The 20,031-nt window shown below is 44.3% G+C and overlaps 1 protein-coding gene across 4 annotated transcripts in view; it reads left to right on the forward strand.

Moving 5' to 3' along the window:
* Positions 1 to 20,031, forward strand: part of CTNNA1 (catenin alpha 1) — a 152,998-nt gene that overhangs the window by 39,827 nt on the left and 93,140 nt on the right. For all 4 annotated transcript variants that reach the window (XM_075900135.2, XM_075900137.2, XM_075900136.2 and 1 more), the window contains 2 exons: positions 5,152 to 5,418; positions 8,821 to 9,024. In XM_075900135.2, the coding sequence (XP_075756250.1) occupies positions 5,152 to 5,418; positions 8,821 to 9,024 (471 nt within the window). The remainder of the gene's footprint in view (positions 1 to 5,151; positions 5,419 to 8,820; positions 9,025 to 20,031) is intronic.

Below are 20,031 nucleotides of genomic sequence, written 5' to 3' on the forward strand. Positions count from 1 at the left end.
GTTTCTCATCATGATTGGAACTTCTGGGCTCTACTGTGCTACAAATACAGAAGATTTAGAGATCAGTTGTGCACATAGGAAGGACGACAGCAGTTCCTATTATGAGACCCTTTCACGCATAACATAACTACTAAAACCTTAACAGCTTTACTGGCATTGTGGTATCAGTGAAGAGTAGAAAAAATAACCGTCTAACCACCATAACCATCCAACAAAAGCCCTAGTGTAGGTGCAGTTATACCAACCAACAAAGTCCTGTAGCTTATTCATTCAGGAAACTAGCGTAAGCTCTACAAGCCAAAGAAGCTGTGTCTCCATTAAGGAAGTATAGTGATACCAGCAACCCCTTTGAAATGTAGGCAGGGCCTAAATATCTGAAGATTAGAGAGGGAAACAAGATTTACTCTTGACCGAATGTGGGAGGGAAGACTCAATATTACAATACCTAAGGAAGATTTTAAATGTTCAGAATGGCTTCCTAAACAGGACTGGAAATGCAGAGTGGCACTTAAACTAATAAATCATGAGCAAAATCCCGTTTGCCATATGCTGAGGGGTGTGTGGGTTCTTATGCAGTCAAATACATTCCTCCTTTATGCAGTTTTCTTCCCATTCTTCCTTCCTTTATCCTTTCATGCATAAAAGGAGAGCACCAAAGGATGATCTAGTAGTTTGGTATAGCCAGAGAATTTAGAAATAGAATCTGATCCTAATCTACTGTCCCTGACACATGTGTATGGAATCTTTTTAGATTCTTGACCCATATTTATATGTCACTTCTGTTTGTAGTGGCTTTTTGTTTAATCAACACTGTGACCCTATCCTGGATGTGGTATGCAATAGCAATGGGACTTTCATAGTCTGTGCCCAAGAGGAAAGAGTGGGGCATTACTGTCTGATTTCCCTGTCCTTTACTGGAAGGGAAATGCGCCTTTTTTCTTGTTCCATTAGGTTTTTTCGTTGACTACTCTTACTTTCCTTTAGTAAAGAATGTTTCAATTACTAGTTTCAGTGACCTTTTACCTCAATTACATGTAATGCAAAATGCACACTCATCTCTAGTGTACAGCCTCATTTTCTTGGAATGTAGTTAGCCATAAATATAGATTTTCAAGTAAAGCATCTTTTCACTGACATCCTCCCTCCCTCCCCTCCCCACTTTTGAGCCGTAGTGAAATTCAGCACTGGGGAAAGGTTGGAGAAGGGAAATAGTTAGCTACAGTGCTATGGTGTTTGGCTCAAAGTGGAAGCCTTTGTTCTGTAAGCTACTATTATGAAGACTTGGTACCACTGCTCCGAAAGATATTTAAGCTTATGTAGTGCAAAAATGTTTCTGGAACCAAGTGTGAGTTCTTCAGATTTTTTTTTCTTTCTTCATAATTTCAAGATTTTTAGTGAGAGACTTACTGGCTTTGAATAAATAACCGAGACACTGAAAGTACAGAAGTCAAATTATAAATGTGAACTTATACACTGCTGTGGTGTGAAAAATGCTAGATAAATGTGTCTACATCTTGACAAAGGAAAGTATTGAAATGTAGTCTGATCTCACACTTGGTTCTTACCACTAATCTAAAATAATAAATGTTACTTCTCTTTGAAGAAATACTTATTTGAACCGAGTGAAGTTCATAAAATGTGTCACTTCAGCCGTTATCCTTTAATAATCCAAAACCAATGCCTGTAACCATTGCATCCTGCTGTTATCTGCTTTCCTAACCATTAGGGGTTAATACAACAGATGATGTCTAGGTATATTGTCAGTATCCCAGGTCAGGGCAACTGCACCTGTATTTCTTCCTCATACCCCTGCAGGGGCACCAACTCTTAGGCATCTGGCTGTCCAGCTGTCACCTGTCAACTATGGGGAGAGATGACTCTCTCCCCTCTTGACCAGAATTCTTTGAGGCTGCACAGTGCCCTCTCTCCACTGTGAATTTCGTAGCAAAATTGGAGTTCTGAAGCAGGCCTGCTTTGCTTCCTTCCCTCAGAACACAAACAATGTAACTGCTTCAGTTATCTCACAGTTCTACGAAAGCACATTTACTCTTATAATAACATTACAGAGGAAAATACAGCAGTTTTTGTTACATATTTGTTAACGTGTTTACTAGACATTACCTCCACTCCAGCAAGGGCTTAAGTAGGTGAATGAACAGCCATTCAAATCTCAAATCAGTTTTCTGTGGATACATGTCCATGACTGCCTTGGTTCAGAACAGGCATATGCCTGAATCCAGGAGTTATTCCAAACCATTTTGCATCTTTTGATCTTCAGGGACTGTAAATACATGGTCAGCTAGATAAAGGCTGGTTTGGAGGTGGGTAGTTTCCAGGAAATTAATTTATGTTCTCCATAAGATCATTCGATTTGAAAACTTAGTTCTGCCCAACCCATTGTTTGAAGTCTTTTGACACTCATAATGCTTCCCAGTGTTAACAATATTGCATACTTACCTGCCTTTTTTAATACAAAGAACTTCTAAGATACTTAAACTTACAGGACAACTGGTCACCCTATTTAAGCCCTTGTTCAGGTGTTCTGATTCCCTTAAAAATGGACAATGTCCCATATTTTCTGTCCCCTTCCCTTCATTAATGCTGGCAGGTTCTGCTAGCCACCTGCCCACCCACCAGTGGTGAGTGAGGGAGTGTAACAAGGTGGCAATCAACTTGTGTCAGTGCCCCAGTTTAATTGAGCGCTCGCCTACACTGTCTCTCTAAAAGCCTTTTTGGCTACTCAGCCCGCCTGCCAAGTTATACTGTGTGCTCAGAAACCCCTTCCAGGGCACACTCCTAATAGGGGCCCATCCTGGTACCCTGTGCTGTCATCTTTACATTTGTCTCAGTTGATTTCCCCTAAGTCTCTTTTCCCCACTTACAGAGAATGGCACCTCCAGGGCTTCCCCTCCTGAAGGCAACTTCCCGAGCCAACTCTTTTTTGAGCTCTGCCCTGTACTGACTGCTGCTAAGCTTCACAGCTCCTGTTGTAGGCCTCACTGGCCCCTGATTAGCTGGTTTCTCCAGAGCCTCTCTAGCCTCTTGAAGGACTTACCTATGGCTTTCTCTGGACTCGGGGCCTTGCCTTACCTGTCACGGGGAGATGGAGCTATACAATGGGGAGGAGGTGTGCAAAGCTAGTGGTGGGACAAAGGTGCAGTGTGCAAGGCTGGCTAGTCCCCAGCTGCCTTTGTGCCAGCTCATGACCAGGAGGTGCGCGCGCCTCCCCTCGGGTAGCTGGTGAGCAAGGGCAGGTGCCATTCAGCAGTTGGTTATGTTGGATGTCCATCAGCCTTTAATGTGGTCCTTCCCCCCCCCCCACCCCCCCCGCTGTCCTCTCCCTGCTTTGCCCCTTCACTCCTCCCGTAGCCTCTCCTGCTGGGTGCATCCTGCTTCTGCTGCTAAACAGAGAACTACCCCCTGGTTGGAGCACTTAACTCACCAGACAGACTGACCAGTAGGCTCCTTCCTTCTCCCCACTGTCTGACGCAGCTAGTGTGCTGGGCAAGCCCAAGGTGCTGGCCAGAAGGATGCGAGCCCTGCATGTGCCAAAGCCCTGCGCAGAGCTGGCATTGGGAAGCTTAGCTATGGGGTGGATGGAGAGTTGATTTCCAACCTGTTTGCACCCTGAACCTGCAGGATCCACAGCAGCCCCCTGGTCAGGGGCTTAGTGCCCTCTTCACCCACTCTGTGTCCTCTCCCCAGAAAACACAGGGCTGATCTATCCCTATGGCACCTGCCCCTGCTGAGCCACCTCTCGGTTCTGTTCACTGAAGCCCATATAGTCAGGTCCCCTGGGCCCTAGTGCACAATGCAACTCTAGGGCTTTAACCCCTTCCTTTCCACACTGTAGTTGGGGGGACAGGCGGCAGATGTGGTGTCTCGGTGGCTAGCAGCAGCATGGAGGAGTCAGTTTAACAAGGAAGGGTCACCTTCCCAGGAGAGGTGTACAGTAGGGATGTAATAGTGTAACCGATCAGCTTTTGCTTAATCGACTAATGCTATATAGACTACAGCCGCTCCCTGAGTTGCGAACGGTTGAGTTACGACCATTCGCACTTACGACCACTCCATGGGAGCTTTGGTCGTAAAGGTGGTCCCTGAGTTATGAACGCAACCCGTGCTTACGAACAGCGAGGTCACATGTAACTCAGTGGAGTCCGAGTTATGAACACATTGAGCTACGGCCAAGTGTTTGGTCCGTAACTTGGAAAGCGGCTGTACATGCATTCTCCCCGCCTCCTCCTCAGCCAGTAAATTTTGTAGCAGGCTAGCCAGCAGCCAGGTTTAGTTCTGGCTCATATCAGGTCTGGGAGCTCAGACTAGCCTAGACAGCAGTGCTGGGTGGCAGCAGCCTTTGCTTCTTTATCAGAGGCAGCAGCACAAAGCGACAGGCAGCCAGTCTGTGAGGGGAGCTGGTTTTTAAACTGGCTCCCCTCACGGACCAGCTCCCGCCTGGCCCTGCGCTGCTGCCTCTGATGCAAAGGCAGCAGCGGGGAGTGGTAGGAGCTTCTTGAGAGTGAGGCTGGAACACTTTGGCTGCTGGCCCTGACCCTGGGGACTATAGAATAGTCAAGTAACCGGTAGGAATTCATGAGGTTAATCGACTATTCAATGAACCGATATTTAACATCCCTAGTGTCACTTCTCTGTGAACCCTAAAACCTTAAAAGTAAGATCAATACAAAGAATCCAGCTATGCAGCATTTCTTTGTAACAGGGGCACCGTCAACTTGATAATTTGAACGTTTGTACTGCATAGTTCTGATGGATTGCTGTTGAACTTGCTTGAATAGAAGTAATTGTACCAGGTGCCCTGTATTCAGCATAGAGAAATATGGTCAATAAGGAATGTTGCAGGAAACTGTCATATCTATCAGGAAGCATTGAAAATAATTCTTAGGTCAGTAACAAGGATCTTGTAATTAGCTTGTAATTTTAGAAAGCAGAATTCTGAGTGGTTGCATAACATCAGTCTTTATGCTGCTGCTATTCAAAAGGTAGCCACATTTTTATTAATTGTATGAGCAAGAAGTAATATTGACTAGCTGAGGTGTAGCCTGATGTTAAGCAAGGATCATACTCCTATGTCTCCTCAGGGGAAAATATGTGGACAGTTGAGTCTTTCAATATTGGTTCTTTTCCTTACAGGAACTGAAAGATGTGGGACATCGTGATCAGATGGCTGCAGCTAGAGGAATTCTGCAGAAGAACATTCCTATACTTTACACTGCTTCTCAGGCCTGTCTGCAGCACCCAGATGTAGCAGCTTACAAAGCCAACAGAGACTTGATTTACAAACAGCTGCAGCAGGCGGTCACAGGCATCTCAAATGCAGCCCAAGCCACAGCATCTGATGATGCTGCCCAACAGCAGGGTGGAGGAGGAGAGTTGGCTTATGCACTTAACAACTTCGATGTAAGTATTGAACCTCGCTGAAAATAGCGTGCCTTAAATCTGCTTGTAAATCAGTTAAAGGCGAGAGAAGCTCATGGGAATAACTTTGACAAGCATGAAATTGTATTTTGAGGGAGGATAATCTATTATAACAGTATATTGAAACTGGTGTTCTCTTAAGTGGTATGCTTGTGTGGCCACTCAAGAGAGATTCAGATGTTGCTTAGCTGCTCACAACTAGGTTTTTTTTTAAACTGGTGGTGCACACTCACACGTGCTTTGGTGCACATAAAATGTATTCTGCACTCAAGTGGAGAAGACTAAAGGAAACATGGGGACTACTGTAATTCAGTATAAAGTGATCTTTCAGATTAGTATTAAATTCTGAAACTTTTGGCCTAATTTTGTGATTTAATATCAAAGGTTTGATATTAAAAGACAATTTGTTTGGAAATATACACAAGCCACACTGATTCTAACTGAAGACATGTGAGTTGCCAGACTAAACTAGATTTGTTCAAACAACAAGTTAACTGCAATATATTTTTGTCGTCATTTTGAAATTTAGTATAGCTCTAATGATATTGGAGATAAATAGAAAACTACTTTTCCAAAAATCAAAGTGCCTAGGTACTATATCCTACAATGTGATATCTTGGTGCACTGGGATGAAACTTTACTGGACAACTCTTGTTCTCAACCTAAAGAAATCTAGTGAAGATTATGGTCCCATAAACTTGTCTATAAAATATCTTGCTTTATTCCATATGCTCTACAGTATTAAAGTGTTTAAGCTTTGCTTTGCTACACAAGATTACGTGACCCACTCCCCAGGTGCTAGAAAACAAGTTTGAAAACCCCTAGATCAGAGGGCGAAGCTTTAGGTTCTGAAATTGTCTCAACCAGTTGTATTTAGGAACTGGAGGTTACACCTTCCATTTACGGTTGCCAGGTGTCCGGTTTTCACCCAGACGGTCTGGTATTTGCAGGCTCTGTCCAGCTTAAAAAAAAAAAGGAAATACCGGATATGTGCAATGTCTGGTATTTCCTGTTTCCCTGGGACAGAAGCCTGGTGGCAGCAATTTTTCCCCTGCTGTGTCTGGTGGGGGAGTGAGGAGCACGGCAGAGTCGGGAAGGGGGGGACAGGAAGGGGCAGTTGTTGGGCGCCACTCTGGAGGGGTGTTGGGCTGGGGTGGGAGCGGAGCGTACACTGCTCTGGCCTACGCGACTAGCAGAGACCAGGAGCTGGCCATATGATGCCTCCCCCTCTCTACAATGTGAGCTGAGGCGGCCGGGCCGGGCGACAAGAACAGCCACTTTAAAAATCAGATTGTTCCTCCTGCCTGGCTCTGCGGTGGGGGGTGGGGTGGGGGAAGATTTGATTGGAGTGGGGGCTCCCGACGCTGGGGATGCTTACCTCAGGGGGGAGAGTAGTGCATTGGGATGGGGGACACTGCGGGGGGGCCTGGGTCTGAGGCAGGGGTGAGTGCATTGGGATGGGGAGACTTTGGGGCCTGGCTCGGGGAAGGAGTGAGTATGTGGTCCCAACTGGAGTGAGTGGTGCAACTTTTGCTTCACAGCTTTGGTCTCTTCTCTTCTCCTCCACCCCCCCCCTTCTTTTTTTTCCTCGACAGAATTTTTCCCCGGTGCTTGTGTGTGTGGTTTGTGTTGTGTTGTGTGGTTTGTTTTTTTGTTGTGGGTGGTTGGTTGGGTTTTTTTAATGTGGTGACGGGGTGTTCGGTATTTTTTGTGAAACCATCTGGCAACCCTACTTCTATTTCGTATTCATATCCATGTGTAAAGTTATGGTAACTCATTCAGAAGGTCTCTATTACTCGATGGAAGTTACCACAAATAAGTGCCAGAACAAACTTCGTACTGAACAATCACATACTTCATTGCATGCTTATTACAGGGATTATTAGCTTTAAAACTATAACTGATGCAGCCTTAGTCTTGGAGCTAGCTTTCTGTAGGGACTATGACCTCGGAATAATAAAGAAGCTGTTAGTAATGTGCTTTGGAAAACATTTAGTACAGCTGTTTTTGATGCAGCTCATGCTGCCCAATGTTCAGGTAGTCTGCCTCACTTTGGCTTCCCTTTTTGTCCCTACCTCATTTATCTACTTTCCTTTCAGGAGACTTGTTCTCTTGCCCCCTTCCCCCCCACAAAAAAAGTAAAACAAAATAATCTAACAAATGCCTATGTAAATATTAGGGATGTTAAAAATTGTTTAATATGGTAACCTTGTAACTGCTACAGTCTTGGTGGTTACACTCCCTGCAGGCTCCGCAGTATAAAGCCTCCTCCCTGGGAGCAGAGCCGGCAGCCTTTGCCCGTCAGGCTCCAGGGAGGAGGCTTTTCTGCCCTGCCTGCCTTGGTGTCTCGGCGGGATGGGCTGGATCAAAAGGCTCACTTCTGCACTAGAAAAGCCTCCGGTGCCACATCAACAGCTTGTGGTAATAGTTCAGATTGGAACTGTGTGTGTGTTGCTCTAAAAAGACCCTACATATACCAGAATTCCTAAAAGTAGCTATGGTATCATGAAAAAGTGGCTGCTACGTGAAGTGAGTGTTTGTAGAGCGTAGTCCATGTTATGAACTGATTGTCAATGTTCATTCAGAAGCTTCAGTGTTCTTTCTAAAACGCCAGAATACTTAAAATGGCAAAATCATTTTTTTCCATAAAAGGTTCTGAATTTTGTTTGAATAAGTCATATTAAAATGCTCCCAGGGTGATGAATGAAACGCCCAGTTTCAGCCTGAAGTGAGTAACATCCCCCCTCAAAGTTTAAAAAGTAAATCAGCTCATGCAGCTTTAACTCTCGCGGTATGTGCTGCAGTAAGACTAACATATGCCAGGGATTTGCCTGAAGATGACTTCTGTGATGTTTAAATCTTACTGTGAATAATTCACAAAGTTTTGAGTTTGCTGTAGTGTGCTCCCCCATTTATGCAGTCCATTTCTCTGCGCGCCCCCCCCCCCCCCCCCCCAATGCAGAAGATCGCTATAGTTAATCTACATTAGGGAGACTTCCAAAATCATCTTGTTCATGATGCGGGTAATTGCGTTTGACAGCTGAAATAATTAAGTTTTATACAGACTGAAATGTAGTTACCTAGTGTTCAGAAGCATGAGTCTGATTTATCCTGGCATCTTTGAATCTGTAATTCCTGCAATGTGCTAACTTGTGGATACATTTTGTTTAGCAGTCACTTCTTACAGTAACTTAATCCGTTGGGGAAGCTTCTAAAAGTGTACTAGACTACCTAGGAACACTAGTCTCCTCTACCATGTGTGTAGTCTTTTGGGGCGGACGGAAAATGGATTTGTTGCAACTATTCCAAGACTTTCTTGTTTTGATTGGAAAAAAGGTAACAAGTGATGTCAGTTACTGATGACTGCAAACTTTCCTTTTCTAGAAACAAATTATTGTGGATCCTTTGAGCTTCAGTGAAGAACGTTTTAGGCCTTCCCTGGAAGAGCGCCTGGAGAGCATCATTAGTGGAGCAGCCCTAATGGCTGATTCATCCTGCACACGTGATGACCGACGGGAACGCATAGTTGCAGAGTGTAATGCAGTGCGACAAGCCTTGCAGGATCTACTTTCAGAGTACATGGGGAATGTGAGTATTTTAGACATCCTAATTTTAAGGCGGTTGTTGTAACTTCTACGTGAGGACTTCAGAACTAGCAATGAAACTGTAGCTTTTGATCTTAAAAGTTCTGCTCTCCTATCACATTCTAATTCTTTCTGGCACAAATTTAACATTTTAAATGTAAAGACAATTTCTAGAATTAGGATATTATGTTTATATGCAGTTTGTTGAAAGGGAAAAGTAAAGAGACCAAGCTGTTTCCATTTTCAATATTACAATTTTCTTCATGCAAATAAATGCTATTTAACAGTTTGGAGATGATGGCAGAAAGGTGTCTTTCAATGAATGGTGTACACATCAATATCTGCATTACAGGATTCAGTTACTTTCACTCAACTTGGTCAAAGGTGGTACTTTAATTTTAACTTCACACAGTGAGAATTGCAGTATTTTTCTGGTGCACAAAAAAGCTGTTGCTAGCACTGAATTCTGAGCAGTTTGACCTCAAGGAGCTGAAGTTGACGCTGTCTAAAATGGTTAAAGTATCTACTTTTTCTTTCTAAAGAACGTGGATACAGTTATTTCATTTGTCAGCCAATGTATTTTTTTGGGCCTGTGGCTCTTACTAATTTTGTTTTGTCTAACTTCACTCTGCTTAATACAAGCTAGGTGGAAATAGAGGTGAGTCTTTTGCTGTGTTGAAAGTTGAATAATGGCATATCCCCGTGATCCGCAATACAGGCAGTCCCCGGGTTACGTGGATCCAACTTATGTCTGATTCCTACATACGAATGGGGATTTTTCTCGCCGTGGAGGACGCGGGCGGGACCGCCCAGACGCGCCGCGGTCCCGCCACCCGCGTCCTCCGTGGCAGGAAAAGCTGCTCCGCGTCTTCCTGGTCTGCGGGGCGGGGGGGGGCACAGCTAGTGTGCCTCCTCCCCCCTCCTCCCCCCCCCCCCCAGCAGACCAGGCTTTTCTTGCCGACACCTGGGGTAGAGCAGCTGGGGGGCTGCCGGGTTGGTCCCACAGCGCCGCTTCTCGGCATTACTGGACCAACCCGGTGGCAGCACCCCAGCTGCTCTGCCCCAGGCGTGTCCAATTCAGCCTCTGCTGGTCAGTTTCAACAGCGGCTGAACCTGGACGCCAGTTCCGACTTACATACAAATTCAACTTAAGAACAAACCTACAGTCCCTATCTTGTACGTAACCCGGGGACTGCCTGTATTAACCATTGGACCTACTAATAATCTTCTCAAGAAGGTACTGGACTTGAGAGAGCAATTTCAAGGTGTCAGTTTTATTTAAAGAAATGAAAGCCAGTGAACTTCTTGAGGGACTGTTAAGTACTCTACAAAACTAGATAAATGAGTGGAAGTTGAAATTAATTATGGACAAAGATGTGTAAATGTGTATTTGAATGAATGTTAAGTAAGAACCACTGAAAAGTGTGTGTGTGTGGGTGGTGTGTGTGGGTGGGGGGGGGGGGGGGGTCATTTCTGGCCAACTCAGCTAGAGGCTGCAATAGGAGAGGTTGGTCCATAGATGACAAAAGGGATTAGTGGTAAGGGAACACCTCCATTTGTGAAAAAACGAAGGAGGATTGGGACTGTCTGGCTTAGAGAATAAGCAATGGTATGGAGAAAGTAAAATCAGTGTAACTAGCAACACTCATCTTACAATACAGAGAGAGGACAGTCAAACAAAACTGCAAGGCAAATTTATAATCACTAAGAGGAAATACATTTTACAACCTACATTTAAACAAACTTATTGCCACCAGACATTAAATGCTTGGCAGAATTCAATTAAGTATTTATAGGGAAAATGAGAACTAGGGATGTAAGTGACTAGTCGATATCAGAGAGGCAGCAAGGGAGGGAGCAGGAGCCAGTGTTGCGGGGGGGGGAGGGATTAAAAGCTGGTTTCCCCCAGCACTGTCTTTGTAGGAGAGGCAGGGGTACAGCAGGGCTCTAGCTACATTTCAAAAGCAAAGCGCGTGTGGTGAGCACGGAGACAGCAAGGGACTCAAGCAGTCCCCTGCTGGTCCCGTGCTCCCTGTGGAACTTTCGCCTTTGAAATGAGTGCCAGCTTTTGCTACACTTCAAAGATGGAGGTGCCCTTATTGACTAATTGAATAGTTACTGCAAATTGCATCAACTGTTCAATTAGATTAATCAAATTAACATCCTTACTGAGAACAGCCCCAGTTACAGTAACTATATGTACGGCAGGTTAGAAACAAACCACTTACGTTTTCTTCTTTAGTGCCATCTGTAATATAATATATGTTGCCCACAGTGGACAAGGCGTAAACAGCTAGTACCACAGTTGTTTGAGAATATGTGCCTATCAGTAGTTGACCCCTAAAACTGTAGCCGGAGATAAATGTTGCCCTGATTGTTGGGGGAAGGATGAGGATATTGATACTCAGTCAAGTGCCAGCATAAGACTTTAAGGCTGTGGATTTCTTTCTTCCAAAATGTGCATCCTGTTTAGCAGTGTCCTGTTAGCCTGAATGGTATGATAATTAAAGATGTTTCCTCTGAACTCAGAGGGATGTATGTTAAAAATAAAAATAATAAGAAAAGTATAAAATAAGTGATACGTATATTTTAAAACAAATCCCTGCCATCTTATAGTCATAGCCTACATTAGAAAAAATGAGATTAGAAGCTCAGTGAAATCAAGTGGAAAAAGCAACTAAGTCATCGTGAAAAGTGGGACACTGTTAAAAATACATATCAAAGGTAGAAAAATCTCAAATCTTTGTCAAAGAATGTCAGACAATTTAAAATGGTGAAATAGGAACAAAGGACTGCTATAAAATCCAGATATATCCAGTTGATGTTGACAGACTTTCCTCTTTTATGGGAGATTGCAGAAAAGCTAGTTGGCATGAGACCATGATTGGGTAGTAAGTCCTTCCTTGAATTGCACAAAACTAATTGTGCATCATAAATCTGATTTGAGTGATGGTAGAGGTTTTGAACAGTATGAAGTTTCAAAATGGAAGGTTGAGGCAGGGTAATACTGAAAATGCGTAGATAGGAATAGAAGTGTCCTTAGGCGGACTAGCTTCCAGACTTAGACTTTTTTTTGGGATGCCTTTTAGATGCTGTAGGCATACAAAAGCTGTTCCTAGGTAGTGTGTACTCTTGACTTCAAATCTGGCGTTTTGATGACAACGGATAAGCCGTCTAATTCTCCGATCCCTTGAGGTCCATCCCTAAGTGCTCTGTGAAAGGTTATGAGTATCAAGATCTTATTGTGATGTGGCATGGCATTTTCCATTTGATTCCATGTGTTAGAAATACAGAGTTTAAGAAGCAAGAGGTGTGGTCGCCAGACTTGTCAGAGGCTTCTCCAGTGCCTTTAGCACCTGCTGGCGTTAAATGTGACGGTCGCACTAAACTGAGAAGGGAATTTTGCCCCCTCTCTGGTTTCAGAACTGTGACCTCTTCATTTAGTTCCTTACATATTTTTCTCTCCCTCTTTAACCCTGATATCATCTGTCATTCCTCAGTGACTGACATGTTTTCTAAGCAATCAATATCATCTTCCATAATCTTGGTTTCTCCACTGCAATCCAGTAGCCACTGCTTTATAATTTCATGAGGGTGTGTATTTTACATGCATAATTCATCAGGCTGCATTAAGAATGTTAAGAAGTGGGTAATTGACTAATTGTGTAGCCGATAAGGGGCCCCACTGTGGCTCTGCAGTTTAAATGTATTAGGAGCCAGGTGTGAAGTCTATGGAGACTATCCAGTGATAATGTGGACTTTTGTGTACTTCCTTAAAGACATAAAGGGTTGTTATTTTTCTTTTACATACAGGCTGTTTGCCCATAAGTTCTTGGAGGCGAAGGCCTCTTGGTTTTGAGACATTTTCTTCTAAGTCTTAGCCTTTGTTATTCCTAAAGGGGGAGGGATTGTAATAAAAGCTGCCATCTTTCCACTTTGCAGGAGTCAGAAAATAACTAGAGTCCTGCAAGTCTGTGGATATCCATTTTGCATCGCAGAGCATGTTTGCAAATGGCTAATCAGATGAGGGTACAGATTTTATATCCATTCAGGGCTCTACTGGAGAATACAAATAATTCTCCTTTTTAAACTTGAAGGCTGGGATTTAATACTGAAGTCTTGAGTACACGCATAGCCATGCCGGAGATTGCTGTTCTGTCATTTGATTTTAGTGGGTCCAGTTAAGACCCATATATCGGACCACTGGGGCAGCTCTGGCCGGCACCTGTACTCCTTTCAGTTGAGGAGTAAGGGAAGCTGACGGGAGCATTTGCTCCTGTTGGTCTTCCTCTGTGAAGGCTGTGCCAAGCTTGAGTTAAGGTAAGCCGACTCCAGCTTCAAACTTTACATAGCTGGCGTTGCTTACCTACATTCCAGGTCTAGTGTAGATCTGTCCTAAAAGTTTTTAGTGATAACACTGAGTGGAAGAGCAAGACTAGAGGGCTAAAAACCCCTGCTATTTCAGGAGGAGGAGGAAAAAGCCTTGATCCAACCTGACAATGGAGGATAAAACCAGTCCAGGTTGTTCTTCAATGCGAGAAACTGAAGTTTGGTTTCACAAGCATCCAACCTCAACTACATCTATAACCTCTAACAGCCCCAATACCAGAGACAGATATAATCCTTCTCAGTCTCTTCCTTAATACATCAATATTACCTGAGTTTTATCAAGATTAGTCTTGGGTGAGGTAGCTGTCATCCATATCTGTGTCTCCTGTCTTTGGTCAGGCATTGTGTGACTTATGAAAGTGAATATTGTTATATCAAAAGTACCCTAGCTCTTGCCTCTTTACTGACCCCCCCCCCCAATCTAATGGATCAGAAAGGGCAGCGTGGAATTTTGTGCTGCCACTTCATACACCACCATTTCTGAATGCATTGTCTGAATGCAGAAATTTCATCCAATTTAAAGGGGTGTTGCTGCAACAGTTTAAGTTCTGCTTTGTGTGTAGACATTCTTTCTGTAGACTTAATCCTGGCTGATATCCATCTAGTTTGCTCTGCTACTCAGGATAAATGTTGGGGATTATTGTAAGCTACTAAAGGTATAACTGAGTTCAAAAAATGCATGAGACATGTCTATATAGGACAGGTGCATCATTGGCTATTAGCCAATGGTCAGGGATATGATCCCACGCTTGGGGCTATCCTGAATCTTTGCATGAAGTTGAGGGGAAGATGGGTGGATTGTTCCCACTACCTTGTGCTGTACACTTCTCCCAAAATTCTGGCACTGGCTTCTGTCAGACAGGATCCTGAGCTAGTTGGATCATTCTTCTTTTTTCAGTAGGACAGTTCTTAATGTTGGAAAATAGGCCTCAGGGCATTCGATGGAAACCTCATGTTGAACACAGAAGTTTGGACTCAGTATGTTTGTTGGGTCTTCTCCCTGTCTTCTGGCTGCAGTAATTCCTCGCTTAACATGTGCCTGCTTAACATGTTTTCGAGAGAGCATGATTTTTTGGGGGGGGGAACATTTTTCAAACATGACCATCCCCGCAATAACATGGTTTCCCAGACCGGCCGGCCAGTCGCCAGCAGCTGCGCGGGGCTTCCCCTGCCTTATTCCAAAGCGGCGGAGGTTCGCAGCTGGCCGTGCTGTTCCCCGGCAATCCCCTCTGGCCGGATGCCTTGCTCCTTCTCTGCCCCCCGCTTGCAGCCCGTGGCTGGGTTTCCCCAGCTGGCTGGTAGCTGGCAGCTGCACAGGGCTTCCTCTGCCTCCTTGCGTCTGGCGAGGAGGGGTCGCCGGGGAACAGCACGGACAGCTGCAAACCTCTGCCGCTTTGCAAGGAGGCAGGGGAAGCCCCACACAGCTTCTGGCGACCAGCCAGCTGGGGAAACCCAGCCGCAGGCTGCAAGTGGGGGGCAGAGGAGAGGGAGCGAGGCATCCAGCCAGTCCCCTTTTCCCCCAACCTTATGTCCTGGTCCCAACAGACACCACTGCTTGAAACGCAACCCCCACCTTTTCCATTATTTTCAATGGGAAAATTGACCCTGCATAACACGTTTTCTGAAACATATCTATAATGTTAAATGAGGAATTACTGTATACTAAGCTTCTAATAAAGAATGCTGCACTGATTTTTGCTTTACTTAGTTAATTACTTTGTTACTGTGGTAACAATTACTTTGTAACTATGGTGGGAATAAAGCTATAAAGCCCTGGTGTCAAACCAGTGGCTACTGCTACAGGCCGTGTCTAAACTACGCCCCCCTCCCCCTCCGCCCCCTTGTCAGCAGAAGGATGTAAATTAGATGTATCAGAAGCGCAAATGAAGCGGGGATTTAAATATCCCGTGCTTCCTTTGCATAAGGGTGGCTGCTGCTTTTTTCGAAATGGAGCTTTGGGGGGGGGGGGAGAGGCAGATTAAATGGGGCATTTTTGACACAGGGCATTTCAGAAATGCCCCGTGTCAAAAATGCCCCATCTAAACTGCCATTTGTTTTTGGAAAAAAAGCAGTGGCCACCATTATGCAAATGAAGCACAGGATATTTAAATCCCCGCTTCATTTGCACTTTCGATATGTCTAATTTACATCCCTCTGCCGACGGGTGTGGTTTAGACGTAGCCATAGTGAACTAGCTACATTTTCAGAATAATATAAATAATTTTGTGAGCCAACTAGCCATGCTCAACCAGCCCGATAGTCACACGTTGCTAATGGCTAGCACGTTGGACACCACAGCAATAAAGCATATGCTGAGGCTTTGAAAACGAGGACTTATCAGTGACTATGGTAAGTAGAGTGAAAGCAAAGTAAGCAATCGCTAACTCGAAGGAGTAAATTTTTGCATTGAAGATTAAATTGGTGGTGTGCACCAGTGTAAAAAAATGTTCTATGGGACATATGCTTTGCCTATTCGCGAACTGATAACTCTTACAAAGTCCTCCTTCCAGCAGCACCCTGGAAAGACAAGACCCAAATCCTCCCCACTCTGGGCACTTACTAAGCATTAACATGCGTTCCTGTTTGTTGAGGAAAATCAGTTTAATATACTACAGCTAGACACTCAATATAGTAGTGCCCAATGTGTTTGTCACCAAACAACAGATTTTTATGACAAAACTTTGTAGTGTAGAGAGAGCCTTAGTCACAGCTATAAATTGTTTTTACTAAATCGATGTTAAATTTGGATCCTTCCTCAAAATTCTCTGTTCTGTGAATTAATCTTTCAGAAAAATTCTTAAATTCATGCAGAATACTCAGTCATCTTAAATGTACCTGTCAAATAGAATTGCATTTATTAACGAATCCCTAAACTCTGCTGTTTGAATCGTCTTTCAAAGGCAAAATGATGGTGCATGGATGGAACAGAGCGTAGAAATTTTCATTGACTACCGATCTGAAGATAAATAGGACTTTAGCCTCCAGCATGATTATGCTCTCATCCTGCAAAAGTATTACACAACTTGCCTTTTTAATTTCTCTCTTGGATGGAAAAATGGGAATCTGACACATACATTAAACCTAAGCCTTGACTCCCCTTCTACCCCCACAAATATAGCTTGAGTTTAATCTGTCTTCCTGAAAACCGCGGGCGTGGAGATTTGGTCATTCTTTAGGTGGGGGTGTGGTGAGGAGAAGAGAACAGTCGAGGTATTCTATTGCTTTTCTTTGTAGTTGTGAGGAGGTTTAGTTGTAGTAGGCAAGTGATGCATTCCTGTTGCAGCTGGGCATAAAGTTGTAACTGGGAAAATCAGTCAGGTGTAGAACCCTAAAAAGTGTATGCTTTGACCATTAGACTAAGGATGTTAAGGACTAATTGATTCCCTTCTTTCCCCCCCCCCCCCCCCCCACCCCTTGCTGCTTCTGTAGGCAGCAAAGGGGGCGGGAGGCAGTACTTAAAAGAAGCAACCTTGTACTGCTGGGGCTCAGCTGTATGGGGCTGCCCCTTTGAAACAGAGGCAGTGCTCAAAGGGCAGCAGCGCACGGCTGATCCCCAGTAGCTCAGCGCTGTGGCACTGCCCTTTCAACTCTGCCTCGGCATTTCAAAGAGGCAGCCCTGCTCTGGGCTCAGCTGTGTGGCACTGCCCGCATTTCAAAGTGGCACTGTAGAGCCCAGGGTCAGCTGGGGTTTCCCCAGCTGATCCTGGGCTCTGTGGCATTGCTTTGGAACCTGGGATCAGCTGGGGAGTCCCTAGCTGACCCTGGCTCTTTGCAGCATTTCAAATCTGCAGCACAGCATGGAGACCCTGTTCAGTGGGAGACAGAGTCCCCCACTGACCCTGGGCTCCATGCTGTGCTGCAGCTTTGAAATGCACAAGAGCCCCTGCTGGGGACTCTTGTATGTTTCAAAGCTGGCACACCACATGCAGCCCAGAGTCAGTGGGACTTCCCGCTGGCCCCAGGCTGCAGTTGGAGTTCTGCATTCCTCCTTTGAAATGTAGAAGAGCCCCACAGGGGGCTCTTCTACATTTCAAAGGAGGAATGCGGACGTGCCTGTGGACTAAGTAATCAATGGAAATTCCATAGACTGCCCGACTAGTCAATTAACCAATATTAACATCCTTACATTAGACATGTTTGTAAACTGAATTCTCATAGCTTGTTTCCATTATGTTGATATGCCATGAATATTCTAGATTTACTTGTAAGCATGATATTGTGTCCTAGGCCTGCAAAAACCCACTCTGACCCATCTCCTCTCTTAGCTTGCACAGTGCCAGCTCGGAATAAGCTTTTTTTGGCTACTTCCAGTAGCGATTGGATGAATAAAGAAAGGGGCTGTTTAAGGGGGAGTAGAGATGGGAATCCTGTCATGGTCTGAGGTTGGGATGAAGGATGGAGCATGTTTGGGGGAGGAGCCAAAGGGAACACGGACTCTTGGTCCAACTCTGTTCTTTGTGGGGAGGGAAATAATAATCCATCAGTAGCCATCTCCAAGAGGGTTTGGATCAGGTCAGAGTTCCCTGCCTTTTGGCAGTGAAGGGATGCAGTGTGTTTGCGTGTGCGTGTTTCCTTGCACACTTGGCAGTGTAGTCCATTCTGGAGTGGCCTCTTCAGTTTTTATGTAGTGTTGCACCTGTTTTATGAATATGAAAAACCTGAGTTGTGTGATTTAAACAAATAGTGACTGGAAGGAGTATGGAAGGGAGAAAAGGAGGAAGGAATTAAAGCAATCTGGCAAAGGGAAGCAGACAACAGGGGTAGGAGAGGAAGAGCAGAGAAAATAGCGCCTCCTATAACCACAGACAGTTTTGTTACTCCAGCAAATAGTTGAATTGTGGTGTTTTGTGCTTCAACCTTGTTAAACGAGTAATAGCTTAGCTCATTGTCCCTCCATGCTTTGAATTTCTAATGTGCCAAATTGCCATAGGGTCTAGGTTCATGGGCGGGGAGGGAAGGGGCGTTTTAGAGTTTATCCAAGCATGTTTCTGAAATGCTTTTGTGGTGATGTAGGATTAAGTTAAATGGAAAACATTTTGCTAGGGTTTGTCAGAACTCTGTCTAATTCAAGGTAATTTGAAAACACTATCTCCTGACTTTAAAAAACATGCATTGCTAAAAGATCGAGAATACTCGCACTGAATTGATGCTCATGGTAGAATACATTTTAATCCCCAACCCTTCAAACTGCTCCTTACTGCAGAAGTCTGAGGGGTATCAGTATTAGTCTGAACTTTGGGGGGAGGAAGGGGGAAAACAAGTAGCCCTGTGGCACCTTAGACTAACAAATATTTATCTCTATATGTGTATAATTATTAGTAGGCTGCACCCCGTGCTTGCTACGGCCAGAGAGTGAGAGCATGATAATGTCATTCTGTCATACAGCAGGAACACTTTTTTATATAGAGAGTTGAGCTTTCACAGGCAAAACCTTCTTCACATGAGATGATCTAGAGTGGAGGAAATAAAAGGGGACCCTCAGAATAAGGGGGAGAGGAAAAGTTTCTATCCATTGTAGTTGGGATGTTAATAAGGTGATTAGTGTGGGCTGGAAGTGTCCCATACTTACCTTTTGTTGTCGATAGGGTGTTGAATGTAAGGAATACAGTTTTTATAATTTGTTAACCATTCAAGTCTTTGTTCAAGCCAAGACCAGCAGGAAAATACTGACCTCCCAAGAGTCCAGTGCCAGGTGATCTAGTCACATGTCACAGCAGCCATTAGAGGCTGTCTGCAGTGTGTGACATAAGCTTCATATGAGGCCTGTTTGTTCCCTCTAATGGCCCTTCCTCACCCAGCTATTTAGAATGAAAGCATCTTGTCTGGTAGGCTTTCCTAAGCATAAAGCACATTTGAAATACAGCTACATAGTCAATATTCCTAATTTCAGATTTAAAAAAAGATAAATGCATACAAATAGGATAATCATATCCAGCAAACCATAACCTTTTTAATAGGCTTTCCAGATGCTTTCACCAAAAATCATGAACATGGCAAAAAAAACCAAACAAACCAGGAGCCCAGACTTGTTGAGTGCGGGGGATAAAAAAACACATGTTGTCGAGCGAAGGACAAAAAATGCTGCGCCTTTAAGAATCCCTGCGCTCCTCGCTTTCCCACACCAGACATGGCGGAGAAGATTGTCCCTGCTGGCCTTCCATCCGAGAGAAACAGAAAATTCTAGACATACTACATGTCCGGTATTTTCTCTCTCTTTTTTTTTTTTAACTGGACAGGGGCCAGAAAAAATGGACTGTCCGGGCAAAAACCAGACACCTGGCAACCTTACTTTTTAATGATCTCTCATAAGACCTATCTTGCATAAAATACATCATAACATCATAACTGTATCATCAATATGAAGAATATGGGATGTAGTGTGTTAGCAAGGATTTAAGGTATGGAAATGTTCTGGTGTCTGCTTGCATTTCTGTGCCCTTCTATTTTCAACTGGCTTAAGGCAGGACATCTGACTTACTGTGTGGCGTAGAAGTGAATTACTGGATGTCTGTGTTCCTTGGATGATTAACTGAGCTGATTTCAGGTTGGTTTAATGCACACTCTTCTGAAGGCTGTAGCATTGGGCTGTCATGAGCTAGAGTTCATTTTGATTCACTGTGGT

The sequence above is a fragment of the Pelodiscus sinensis genome, chromosome 16 (assembly GCF_052426305.1).
Source record: "Pelodiscus sinensis isolate ZL-2025 chromosome 16, ASM5242630v1, whole genome shotgun sequence".
NCBI lineage: Eukaryota > Metazoa > Chordata > Testudines > Trionychidae > Pelodiscus > Pelodiscus sinensis.